Here is a 12202-nt window from a genome sequence, read left to right as displayed (position 1 = left end):
AGTAATTTGGCTTTTATCTCTAGGATTTTTGTACAGCACTAAATAATGGGAGTTTAAGTTAATTGTTCGCATTTCCGTACTTTTATAAAAAATATTTTGAACAATGAATATGCAAGTAATACTTCTATGGTGACTTCCTTTCGTGAAAAGTTTGGTCAACCGCGAATCGTTTCCTAGTTCTGACATCAAATCATCAATCACAATAACAACGTCTCGTACAGTATTTAAATGAGAGGGTAACCCTTCTACAAATTCAATATTTTTCATCTTATTAAACAAGGGCTGATAGACTCCATAGCAGTAAATAATCTTCTGAGGTTGAGGCCTAAACATGTTTTCTTCGATTAAGCGCTTTACGAACACAGTTTTGCCAGAGCCCGTGGGGCCTGAAATCATACACGTGGAAGGATGTTTCAAGTACGGGAACTCCATTTTGAATGATTGTCTTACGCGTATACAAAGCTTTTTATACCTTTAATAAAAGAGAAAATTATACCACCTTTTATAGGAATCCATTTGTCCTGAAAAAAGAAAAGTTTGCCCAGAATGGGTCTTTTTTTTTCTGTGTGGCCCTGAAAAGGGCCTTTGTTTTTTTTCGTGGTTCTGAAAAGAACCTTTTTTTTTATGTATGGTCTTGTAAAAAGACTTTTTGCAATGTAAGCATTCCAATTCATGTTATTTGGTGTGGCCCTGAAAAGGGCCTTTTTTTTTTTTTTTTGCTCTAAAGAGAACGATTTTTTTTTTCTTCTGTCTTTCTTCTTAAAGATGGGAGAGAAGTTCAGTATCCGTAAGGAAGAGTAGATAGGTCAGAGGGTACAATGACTCGTTTATCATAGACCATTCGGTATAGTTTTGTCTCTTTCTTGTTAATGACTTTGCAGCGTTTAGGATCACGGGTTATCTTGGCTGGATTTGTGATGACTACTCCGTCGTCATCCATGCTCCGTACTAGGGTTTTCATGGAGTGAAAGTTCAATACTTGATAGTTTCGAAAGTTTAAGGTAAACCCCCTTACCTTACAGCACGTTTTACCTCTAGATGTTTCGTACGCGTAATTCTTTGGCCCGCCTGAAAAACAGAAGGAATAGGAAAATTAAAAAATAAGATTTAGAAAAAAAAAGTATGAAAAAAAAATGAAATATCAATAATAATACTTACCAGACACAAATGTAGTAATCGTGTCCCCATTCAATTCATCGGTGAATTCTCCTAAAAAATTGCCTATTGGGGGATCATTTAAACCGTTACTTGCATATATGATAGAATCTGTGTCATGGTACAACACAGACTCCCCCAACTTATCCATTTCCTGGTAAAGTTTGAGTCGTGCCCAGGCCGTGGTGAAGGCAGCGAGAAAGATGTTGGTTGAAATGTCTTGTGAGACGAACTTCTCCGAGGTATCCCACTGCAGAGCTGCAATTTCTTCCTTCGGGAAAAATACATCCTTGATCTGAAATGTGTGAAAAAGATATACCATTTACATAGAAAAAACAAATTATGTATAACTTTCTAAAAAACATACTTCAAGCTTAAAAACTTACATTTTTCGTTGAATCTGCAAGCATTTTATTTAACTCAGGAAGCGAAGTAACATACGTCAGCTGCGTCTTATTCGTATTCATGCCCCATCTGTATATTAAAAGATATATGATTATTATTAGATAATGTATTTTCCCAAAAATGACATAGATAAAAAAATAAAAAGTAAAGTAAATAAATATTTACTTACCGTCCCCAGAAACTGTTAAGTGCCAATTTGGCAACTTGTCGACGACCAGGGTTTTTCTCAATACTGGCTGCATCTAATGATATTCCTTCCCTTTGCCTGTACTGAGAAATGTAATTCTCTTTATCTGCATCTGTTACACATTCTGCGGGCCAACCGCTGCTCTCTTGTTTTATTTTCAAAAAGAGGTCAATGTAAGACCTAAAAAGAGAATCTGACTTCTTTTTGAAATCGTACACCTCGTAGATCTACATGGAAAAAAATTAATGAGTACTTTTTTTCTAAATCAATACCAAAAGAGAAGGACATGAAAGAGAAGATAATACTTACATGTGTCACTCGGTAGCCCTTCCTGACAGCCAGTTTCACCTCTTCTGTGACCCATGTGCCAACCAAGGCTCTTTCGTCCTCAGTATGAGTGCAAGGCGATTGCTGCAACGTTTCAGCACATGTCTTACATAACGGGAACATCAACTTCCCTTGTGTCCGAAACGGTAGTACTGGAAGGTATAACTCACGGGGTGCCACAACCCTGCATTTAACTATCCCGAAGTACTGTTCTATGTCCCCAAACCCTTCGGTGATTATATCTGGATGGCCTATTGGGTACTGACAGTATTTGTTAACCTAAAAAAAGAATAAAAAGGAAATTATAGATTTTTTTTTTGATGAAAAAATTGATAAAACATTAAAAAGGATAAATAAAATATAAATTTCTCACCCATGGATATAAAGAAGTGAAATCGATATATTTGGCATCTCCTTCGTAGTATAAGCGAATTGCGTTAGTACGGCCTCCAAAAAACGAATCTCGAGGGTTCAATCGATCCTGAATGAAATGCGATGAAAGAAAAACTTGGAGTTCAGAACACTCTTTCTTCATTTTCAAGAAAGTGTGTTCCCACATTTCAACCACTTCCAGTTCAAGAGCTCTCAATTTTGCAGTTGTTTCCTCAGTTTTTGCTCTGAGAACTGCCATGCTGACTCCTGTAAACGGATGCAAAGCATCTCGATCATAACAGATCTCACATCCATGATAGAAACAACCCTATAAGTAAAAAAAAAACATATATAAAATCATTTCTTAAAGACATAGCTATTTAAAAAAAAAAGAAAAGTACTTACATGATATTGATACACAGTTTTCGTTGCTTCGCAAAAACCATCCACAGATATTCCGGCTATTTTTTTTTCTCCTTTAGCATTCAACGCGTGCTGTATTTGCTGTCCTGTGGTTTCGGACACGAAATCCAACCATCGAATGCTATCCGCACTAAAGTTGGTGCTATTGACGTATCCATTGACTGGCACCATTGCTATCGTGTTTTGACGAATATGGTTGTTTCGATAAGCTGCCATACAACACGATGCTATAGTTACATAGCTGAAAATGATAAAAAGTAAATGTCAATATATTTTGAACTCAGAAAGTATTAAAAGAATATTTGAATTGTATTTGAAAAAGAAAAAACACTCACCAAAATGGATCAACTTGGGCGATTTTTAAAAATTCTTTCCTAAACATGTTACAGCACCTTCGAAGAATATCTACGTCTGACCTTTTAAAGTAAGAAAAAAAAATTAAAATCATTAAAAGTATGCAAATAAAATAAATATATGTAAAGAATACCAACTACCTGCAATATGCTAACATCTCTTCTTGAAAATCAAACTTGTCCATCTCATGTTCTTTATACCATTTCAAAAAACTATCTCTCGCTGCCGGGTGACATCGAATCAGGGCAAAAATACCTTAATTCTGGAAGCGAACCCACATAGCTCTGGTTTTCTCGAGTGTTAAAAGTATGGGGGAAATAGCCCTTTTTCAACTCCTCAAGCCCGAAACATTCAGGCAACTTCGCTAGAGCCATAGGAAGGAAGTTGAAAGAGTCTATGATGCGGATGTTTAAGTTCGGGTGAGTTATTGCCATTAGCTTGGACCCGTTGGGAATGACATTTGGAGCAGTGCCTTGTTCCAGTAGCCAAGATAGAATAAAATGCCCATCAAACCTAGTAAAAAAGAAATAAATAAAATAAAAATATGTCGTACAACGTGAAAACAAAGTGTTAAGAAATATAGAGACGCATTAAACTACAACCATTATAAAAATCATACTTACCCTTTCATGTTATGCGCTATTCCTGTATATCCTTTGTGCTCAGAACTAAAGAACCACGAACAAAAGTCCGAACAGGCTGCGTAGCCCTTAAACACCTTTTCCCTTCCGTCAGCATACTGTGCTACTGCAAAGTTAACGACATGTTCACCGGATGATTGATCCGTTTCGAAATCGAAGTAGATCAACCGATCCGATGATTTCTTAGGGGGAATCGTGCGGAGATAGCATAAATGGTCAGCGGATTTCACGTAGTTTTTACATGAAGGACAACTGACCGTCCCACATTTGTGTGCCTCTCTAGCACACTCCCGCTTCCTGATAATTTTGCAACATTTGGAGCATTGATAGATCTAGAAAAAAAACCTATTTTTTTAAAACATCAATAGATTAAAGAAATTATTGTAAAGGTAAATAAAAAATGGCTTACCGTATCACAAATGGAGTATTGTTGCTTGCCTTTTTTTTCTCTATGCGCACTGTAGCACTCATCTGATTGGCACAGCCGTTCACAGTTTGAACAGCGCTTTGGTTGTTGTGGGGTACAACCTACTCTGAAACAAATACGGCAGGCATTAGTACAGATGTGCCTATCAATGTGATCATAAGGCTTCTCACAAGTTTCGCAATAAAAATTGCTTGCATAGAATCCTTTTAAACTTTTAATCACATCAAAGTGCTGGTTGTGTAACCAAAGGTTGATTCTTTGTTCCCTGTAGGGTCCTTTATAAGATACCTGAAAGTTTAAAAACACAATAAATATGCAAAAAGATAAATTTATACATATTCCCACAAAGAAAAAATAATTAAAAAAAACTAACCTTGTTCAGATTGTCTGTAGAAATCACGACAATTTGGATATCCAAATGCTTCTCAAATTTCGCTACTTCTGCGTAGGTGCATGGCCCAATAGGCACACCAGCAGCAACATGCAGCTCCCGTGCCCTATTCTGCAATGTGGATCGTCGACGATCTCTCAGAACATCAACCAGTTTCGTGTCTTTATGCAAATGAGCCAATGCAAACACAATGCTCATTGCACAGCATGTTCCTTCTTCGACCATTGGAATACTTAAAATAGACTGCTTTCGTAAGCGGTCCACCTCGTGATTGACGACTTTGCATATTCGCCCAGCTCCTACATCTCTTCGTAATGTCACTATGTCCACAAAAAAGGTCGAGTCGAGCATTATTTGGTCTTTGGACTGTAGCACTTTGAGTACTGCAGCAAGTAAAATCTCCAAAGTCAGTTCGGAGACAGGCATTAGTCTTGTTGATATAGGCCTATCCAGCCCATCTGATTGAATGCAGAAGCGGATCAAGTCCGATGGTTTCAACCCTTCCGTTGATCGTTCAATCAACAACCGGAACAGCTCCCGCACGGATTCCCTAGCTGCAGCCAAGGGATTGTTCTGGAGTTGTGTAGGCAGTTGATCTGTATTCACTCTAGCTCGAAATACCACTTGATTCGCATTGTATTTTTTATTCTCTCTTCGAGAATGCACATCCAATCGTACCGCATTTTCCAACTATAAAAAAAAATAAAAAATAAATTTATATGACATTATAACAAGAAAAAAATGAAAACAAAGTAAAGGCATAAGTTCTTACATTGTGATAGCCATTTTCTTCGTCTTCGATGAAAGCAGCACCTGAATGAGGCTGGTCGGGATTAGTCCTGTAAAAAAGAAGCAATGATTAAGGAAAACAGAAAAACGGAGCTATTAAATACAAATTATAAAATGAAAAATCAGAACACATTAATATTTTTTCAAAAAATAAAATACCTCAAAACCTGAGCCCACTTGGTAATAAAGCGGCAGTTCGTGAAATATTTGCGAAGCTTCAGCAAAAGACTGAGTGCCTTCTCCAATTACCTAAAATAAAATATCATAACATTCATTAACTTCGTCAAATGTTAAAAATAATAATAATAATAAAGTTTTAATAAATATAACTTCTTACATCGTTGTCATCAACTTCGTAAAACTCTTGAGTCGGTTCTCCTATTAACTGTAAAATAGAAATAAGTTGTAAAATAAACAAACTCTACGAAGAAAGCAAATAAACTCAAATATAAATTCTAAAGCTAAAAGTATTTATAAATAAATTCATTGACAATTAGAAATTTTCAAATACTTACGTCATCGTCAGAATCCCGTAACTCTTCAGCATACTGAAAAGAGAAAATAAAAATTAATGAACTCGCCTGAATATCCTTATAGCTAGAATAAAATGAATGACACAAATCTACTTACATTGCTAGAATCTTCATCCAGTTTTCTCTTATTTCCTAAAGGCATATTGAGCATGCAACAAAAAACGGGCTACAGAGGGCAACCAAAAAAGCCAACAAACTAGCTCAAAAAAACGTCAACTGAGATAGCCAACTGCGAGAAGTGGTATTTATGTGGTCTAAACTATGACGTATACGATGCCGTCATCAGAAAGCTCACCAATCCCATTAACGGGACGACATGACGTCAACAAGAAACAATCAGCGCCCTCTAACACAGTCATATTGCACAGGGATTTAAATCCTGTTCGTTCTTGTCTAAAACAGAGCCTACGCAATAGAGCGGAACCTGATATGACACAGTATGAGTCATATCAGTTCAATCGTTCGCTCTACATGTTTATGCAAATCTGGGAGCGACTTCAAATAAGCAATGCATGTTTTAAATTTCATTGGCTTTGACTCACAGAGGGGAAAAAAAATTAAAGCATTTACCAATATGTCTTTTTTTCTTTATAAATGTAATGATAATATTTTTTTTTGTTTTTTTTCTTTCACAAGCATTGTTTTGATTGAAATATATTTTCTAACTTAGAGTTCTTCACGGTTTTATTTTTAAATATCTACTAAATGATTTTGTAAAAATACTGTAAGACAATAAAAACACAAATTTATTCTAAGCAATGATATTTTATTTGGAAACTAGTTGTTTAATACATATTTATAAACTTTCTTTTTTTTTTCCTTACATATTTACAAATAATTTTTATACATAAATACAAAATTTTATTCAAAATATTCAAATGCATCTGCTGGGCATAGCTTCTCCCGGGCTGATCTTAAAACTTGATTTAATTGAGCTTGTTTCAAAAAGGGTTCTGTAACATACATTGCAGGTTTCATATTCAGGAAGGGCTGTTCTTCCCATAGCTTCTCTCGAAATGATTCTGCGATATCCTCTATTTCAATTGTAAAGGCTACCGAATTAAAATCCTCAATGCGGTTCCCCCACAATTCCTCAGCTAACATTGTGGGCTGCTTGAGACCTTTTTCTTTCATGATGCTGCATATGATGAATTCCAACACGTTGAAAAGGTACTGGGTACCTAATCCGCTATCTAGAGATTCAGGTAGAGGGTTCTTGGCTATAGGTGTTTCCGCGATCGAACTGTAAACCGAAAAAAATTCCATTCCTGCAAACCGATGGTCTAGAAGAATATTGGAGATAGGATTGTATTGGCGGATCATTTCCCCCCACTGCTCTGCAGACAGTGTTAGGGATCGGGTGTTCGATTTCTCTGTTTGTGCTAAACGGGTAAACTTGAATTTCGCAAAATCGGAACTCTCGATGGTCAGCTCATGTTCAAATAATGTATGCAATTCTCTGTCTGTCTGGGGCACAGCTTTTCTTCCAAGGAGGTAGGGAATCCACCAGGGGCGCAGAGTTATGCCTTCGGTCGTAGGGTAAAACTTCTCCCCGTGTTTCTGAAACTTCCTTACATGAAGACTAACAGTTGACTTGTAAGTAGCTGCATACACGAAGACATCCTCACCCATGGGAAACAACCCTTTCGGTATGTTTTTCTCCGTAAAAGGTATCCCAGTTTCTTCATTTTTTGAAGATTTAGCTATTCTTTGCGGTTCTTCACTTTTTCGTTTCAGACTGTTAGAGTTCATCGTGAAATAAAATTGTAGATCTTAGCTCAAGCGCTGTGCGAAGGAAACTGATGTCTGGTGTGAGCTGGAGATCTTATATGCTTGCTGAAATGATCTCTGATTGGTCAAGTTTTCTGTGACGTAATTGATGACGTATGTAACCATTGCTTAAGCATGTAGCAAAATCTTTTGTTCGACATAAAACATGTTAGAACGTGTAGGAACGACACCAGACGTCATTAAACTCTTGTTTGACAGAAAAAACATTCAAGTCTTTCATAAATAACGTACACCTACCGAAGTCGCCATGGCATGGTTGGTAAAGCGTGCGCCAAATCATCTGTGGTTCCTTTATGCATTAGGGTCTCAGGTTCGAATCGCACCAGAAACATTTAATTTTTTTTTCAACCAAAATAAATAACTAAAGTAAAATGAAAATATAAAGTCATAAAAAAAAGTCACACATATTCCGATAGATGGCGCCACCATCGTTCAACCATTTTTATTTAAATTTGTTTCCATATTGTTTCCACATACATTTTTTTTTCCTTCCAAAACAACTCTTAAAAACTAGATTCGCAATTAAGCAGTTTTATCATTCATTATCACTAGATGGCGCCAACAGCAAATCTACTCAATTTAGTTCACTTTGAGTTAAGCTTTCTGTCATGGCCCTAGCCTTCGATAGATGGCGCCACTGCTGAATGTTGTCCATGTAAAGCTTTATTATCCTTCCCTACTAACTGCTTAGTCCGGTCTAGTGGTTAGCTCATCCTCGTTCGGAGCTAAAGGTCACGGGTTCAAATCCCAGGGAGAGCATTTTAGAATATTACCCTCGTAAATATTTCAGAATAATTTCAATAAAATAAATTAATTAAAAAAACAAATTAATTAAATTAAACCATTCAAGCTCAGACATGAATAAACATGATAAATGACGTAATACAAGATGGCGTCGTTCATGACGTCATAGATGACGTCATCATACCCTCGTAAAAGACGACAAGAAATCAGTGACGTCATCATACCCTCGTAGAAGACTACGAGAAATCAGTGACGTCATCCTAAAAATACCCTCGTAGAAGACTACGAGAAAAATCCAAGATGGCGGACGACCACGCCCCCTTCAGGACTGTTGAGTTGTTTTCCTCCTTCTGCCCCGCGGTTTACGGCCCTTACTACTCCCGAGGTGCTTGAACAACTACAAAACGCTGATGGTAGCGCAACAATAAGTATGAGTGGCTCTTCCATGCGTACAATTAAAAGTCGAAACAAAACGATATCGATAAAAGTTCAGAACTTAGTTTTAATAATTAAGCTTGCAGATCAGTCCAGCAAAGTAAATAAAATGAAAATGGAAGCTGCTCTTGTATTATAGATTAAAGAGATCAGGAAGAGTGGCTGTTGTCACAAATTGAGCCACAAATGATCATAGAGCATAAATTATCATTGCCTTCCTTTTTTAACTCATAAATATGTTACTGTTGTATCTACTGTACAGTGTACAGTACTATTATAGTGCATCATTTTATTATTACTACGTATTGTGCGTACCGTGATGTTTTTATTTTATGTCTTTCCCTCCCATTAATCATTAATTTTTTGCATCTTAAAGTATTTCATGTTGAATAAAACCCTTTTTATTTTTTAAATACAGTAAAAGTTCTGTTCTTTATTTAAGAAACTGTAGTGTATAGTTGAGGAATGCTTTAAAGCAGTTTGAAGGGTATTTATAAGTGTCTAAAGAAATTCTGTATGGTTCTAAAAAATTTATGTACATATATTTTCCCACAACGCGAAATTTCGAATTACGCGAGGAATCTTGGAACGCATCCCTCGCGTAAGTCGGGACTCGACTGTATAGTCGAGTCCCGACTTACGCGAGGGATACGTTCCAAGATATCTCGCATGAGTTGAAATTTCGCGTTGGGGAAAAATATATGCATACAAATTTTTTAAAGCATACTTACTTTTAGGCACTTATAAACACCCCTCAAACTGCTCTAAAGCATTCCTTAACCATTACAGTTAAGAAATAAAAAACTGTTATTCAACATGAAATAGTTAAGATGCACAAAATGAATGACCAATGGGAATCCTTATATATTATTTCTGTAGCCTATTTTTTGTTTCTACGCCAGATTTTCCTCAATTCTTGATCGATTTCTTTGATTAACACCTTATTTTAAAGCTTATGGTGCTGGCTATTGACGAAAAATAGACCCACGGTCTAAAAATTGTTTTTTTCAGCCGAAAAAACCTGTTTTAAAGAACCAGAATGAGGTTTTCGGCTAAACTTATAACTTTAATTTGCGCTGTGACCGACAGAGCTGAATAGCTTGATCGGCAGAGCGTTCTCTTTGTAACCAGGAGAATGCGCGTTCGGGCCCACGTCCGGACAATCTGCAACAAAAAATTAGAGAAATATCGCGCATTACATGAACACTTAATTAAGTGAATAACAACTATGAAGGAATAGAATAAATGAGAAGGAAACGCTCCTTGCTGATATGAAAACTTGAAGTGACTTTATGCTAAATTACTTCGGAATTGTGCGTTTTTTTTTTCTTTTTAAGCTTTGGCTCTGGTAAGAAAATTAAAGCATAAATGTAAGCGAAAATATAAGTAACAGGTTTAAGATTTCAGACTACAATAGAATTGTTTTTTGTTCAGAAAAAAATAATAAATCGTATATTGAAATATATATTCTTCTAATGAGTTTTTGACTCTTTGTACAAATAAATAAAATACTACCTCAATTTGAAGGGTAATATATATATTTTTTCTTCTTTTTGCAAAAAAACAAATAGCTTATCACATTTTTACTACATTCGAAAAGCTACGCTTAAAAAAGAGCATAGTTCAATTTATTTTGCATTTTAACCGTGCTGTTAAATGATGAACACGTGCTGCCATCTAAGTCATAACGGTTCAAGCAGCCTGCGGTAACAAATTGTAAAAATTTTCAAGAATAAAAAAATGTTTCTTCAATATCTTATCTCATATATTATTCCCTTCTCATTTTAAAACTTATCAGGCTGGCTAATGAAGAAAAATAGACTTACGGTCGAAAAATCAAGTTTTCGAAAACGCCCCTTGCTGTTTCAAAACCGTGATGCTGCCTGTAGTTCTTATGCATTTTTTAAAAGCAAAGTTCTAATGCAGTTTTCCATTTTTTACGTCGCTTTCAGCAAAAAAAAAGCCTGTGTGTGTGTTTATATTTTAATAATGCTTAAAAGCACTGGACTTAGTTGTTCGGTTAAATTGATAAGTTTTTTTCGGTAGAGCGTTCAACTATAAACTATCTGAACTTCGGGCAAGTTTGGGCTGTCTGAAAGAATATCAAATTTATATTAGTATTACGCATTACATGTACTCATAACATACAAACGTAATAAAATAAATGCAGTGGGAATGCTACTTGGTGTTTCGACTCCTTTATGCAGGCTACAGTTATCATTCGGATAAGTTGACTGTTAATCGAAGAGTGTTCTTCCTTTTTTTTAAACCTTTGACTACATCCAGATCACTCAGCATAATGTAAGCATAAAAAAGTATTAGATTTACCTGAAGGAAATCCTTTTTGTGCAGAAAAACATTTTCGTTGTATGCTGAAATGTAGATGTTTCTAATAGCAGTGTTCGACCTTTTGTACAAATGAAAAAATACTACGCCAAATTAAAACTACGAGTTTCACCCAGTAAACCTTTAATTTTTTATTCGCGCGAATACGATATAAAGCATTAAAATTATTATCAACTTTATTAGCAAGAAATCATTTTCTACTCCTCTGCTTTCTGCTGAAAAAAAAAAATACATTTTGTCTACGTTCGAAAAATTACACTTAAAAAACGGACTCAGTTTAACTGGTTTTGGTTTTGAATTTTAAGTGTTCGATTAAAAGAGAAACATGTGCGGGCATTTAAGCCGTAACTCATAAAGCAAACTTCTATTTGAAATAGTTCAATATTCAAAGATAAAAACACTTATTTTCAATCTAATTTATTACTTCTCTAGAATGTTCGTTTCAATCGCTACGTGAGATCTTCGTCATTCTTTAATCAAATTCCATGCTTTTCGAATAATTTTAAATCGTATCATGCTGGTTAATGACAAAACATAGAAGCATGATCTTATTATTATTATTATTTTTTTTTGGCAAAAAGCTTTTTTGCTGTATTTTACTACGCATTCCTTCAATGAATAGCTTTCGAAAAGAAAGGCGCAATTGCTAGGTTTATTGGGGTGTCGGGCTGTTAATTAGAATGGCGCCAATTCGAATCCGTGCCAATAAATATCTCTTTAATATTTCTTTTTTTCCCGTCAGATGCTCACATGGGCAGGACTGTATTTGCCACAACCTGTTTTTTTACATGCACAATTATTGCTTTTTCACGAGCCACTACTCAGCCACACTTTTAATGATATTTATGTTTGAATTGAAAATATGTACGACCAAAAGGTGAG

At 35.7% G+C, this 12202-nt stretch overlaps 2 protein-coding genes across 2 annotated transcripts in view; both read right to left on the bottom strand.

The window, feature by feature from the left end:
• LOC129217047 (AT-rich interactive domain-containing protein 1B-like) overlaps positions 1-12202 on the bottom strand; it is a 78509-nt gene that overhangs the window by 24235 nt on the left and 42072 nt on the right. The window lies entirely within an intron of this gene.
• On the bottom strand, positions 778-1622 carry LOC129217048 (uncharacterized). Its single transcript, XM_054851286.1, has 3 exons — positions 1542-1622; positions 1159-1450; positions 778-1068 (listed from the first exon to the last, which is right to left on the bottom strand). Exons 1-3 carry the CDS (start codon positions 1620-1622, stop codon positions 779-781), a joined length of 663 nt encoding a protein of 220 aa, XP_054707261.1. The 3' UTR covers position 778.

This window comes from Uloborus diversus, chromosome 2 (genome assembly GCF_026930045.1).
Source record: "Uloborus diversus isolate 005 chromosome 2, Udiv.v.3.1, whole genome shotgun sequence".
Classification (NCBI taxonomy): domain Eukaryota; kingdom Metazoa; phylum Arthropoda; class Arachnida; order Araneae; family Uloboridae; genus Uloborus; species Uloborus diversus.
This window is presented reverse-complemented; position numbering and strand designations above follow the sequence as displayed.

What these genes read in the sequence shown, in the direction of transcription:
- LOC129217048 (XM_054851286.1), bottom strand. Translation starts at nt 1,622, where the DNA reads ATGAATACGAATAAGACGCAGCTGACGTATGTTACTTCGCTTCCTGAG. An exon ending in TTGCAGATTCAACGAAAAAT is followed by an intron (nt 1,451 to 1,541) that starts GTAAGTTTTTAA and finishes CACACATTTCAG; the next exon opens with ATCAAGGATGTATTTTTCCC. An exon ending in GATTACTACATTTGTGTCTG is followed by an intron (nt 1,069 to 1,158) that starts GTAAGTATTATT and finishes TCTGTTTTTCAG; the next exon opens with GCGGGCCAAAGAATTACGCG.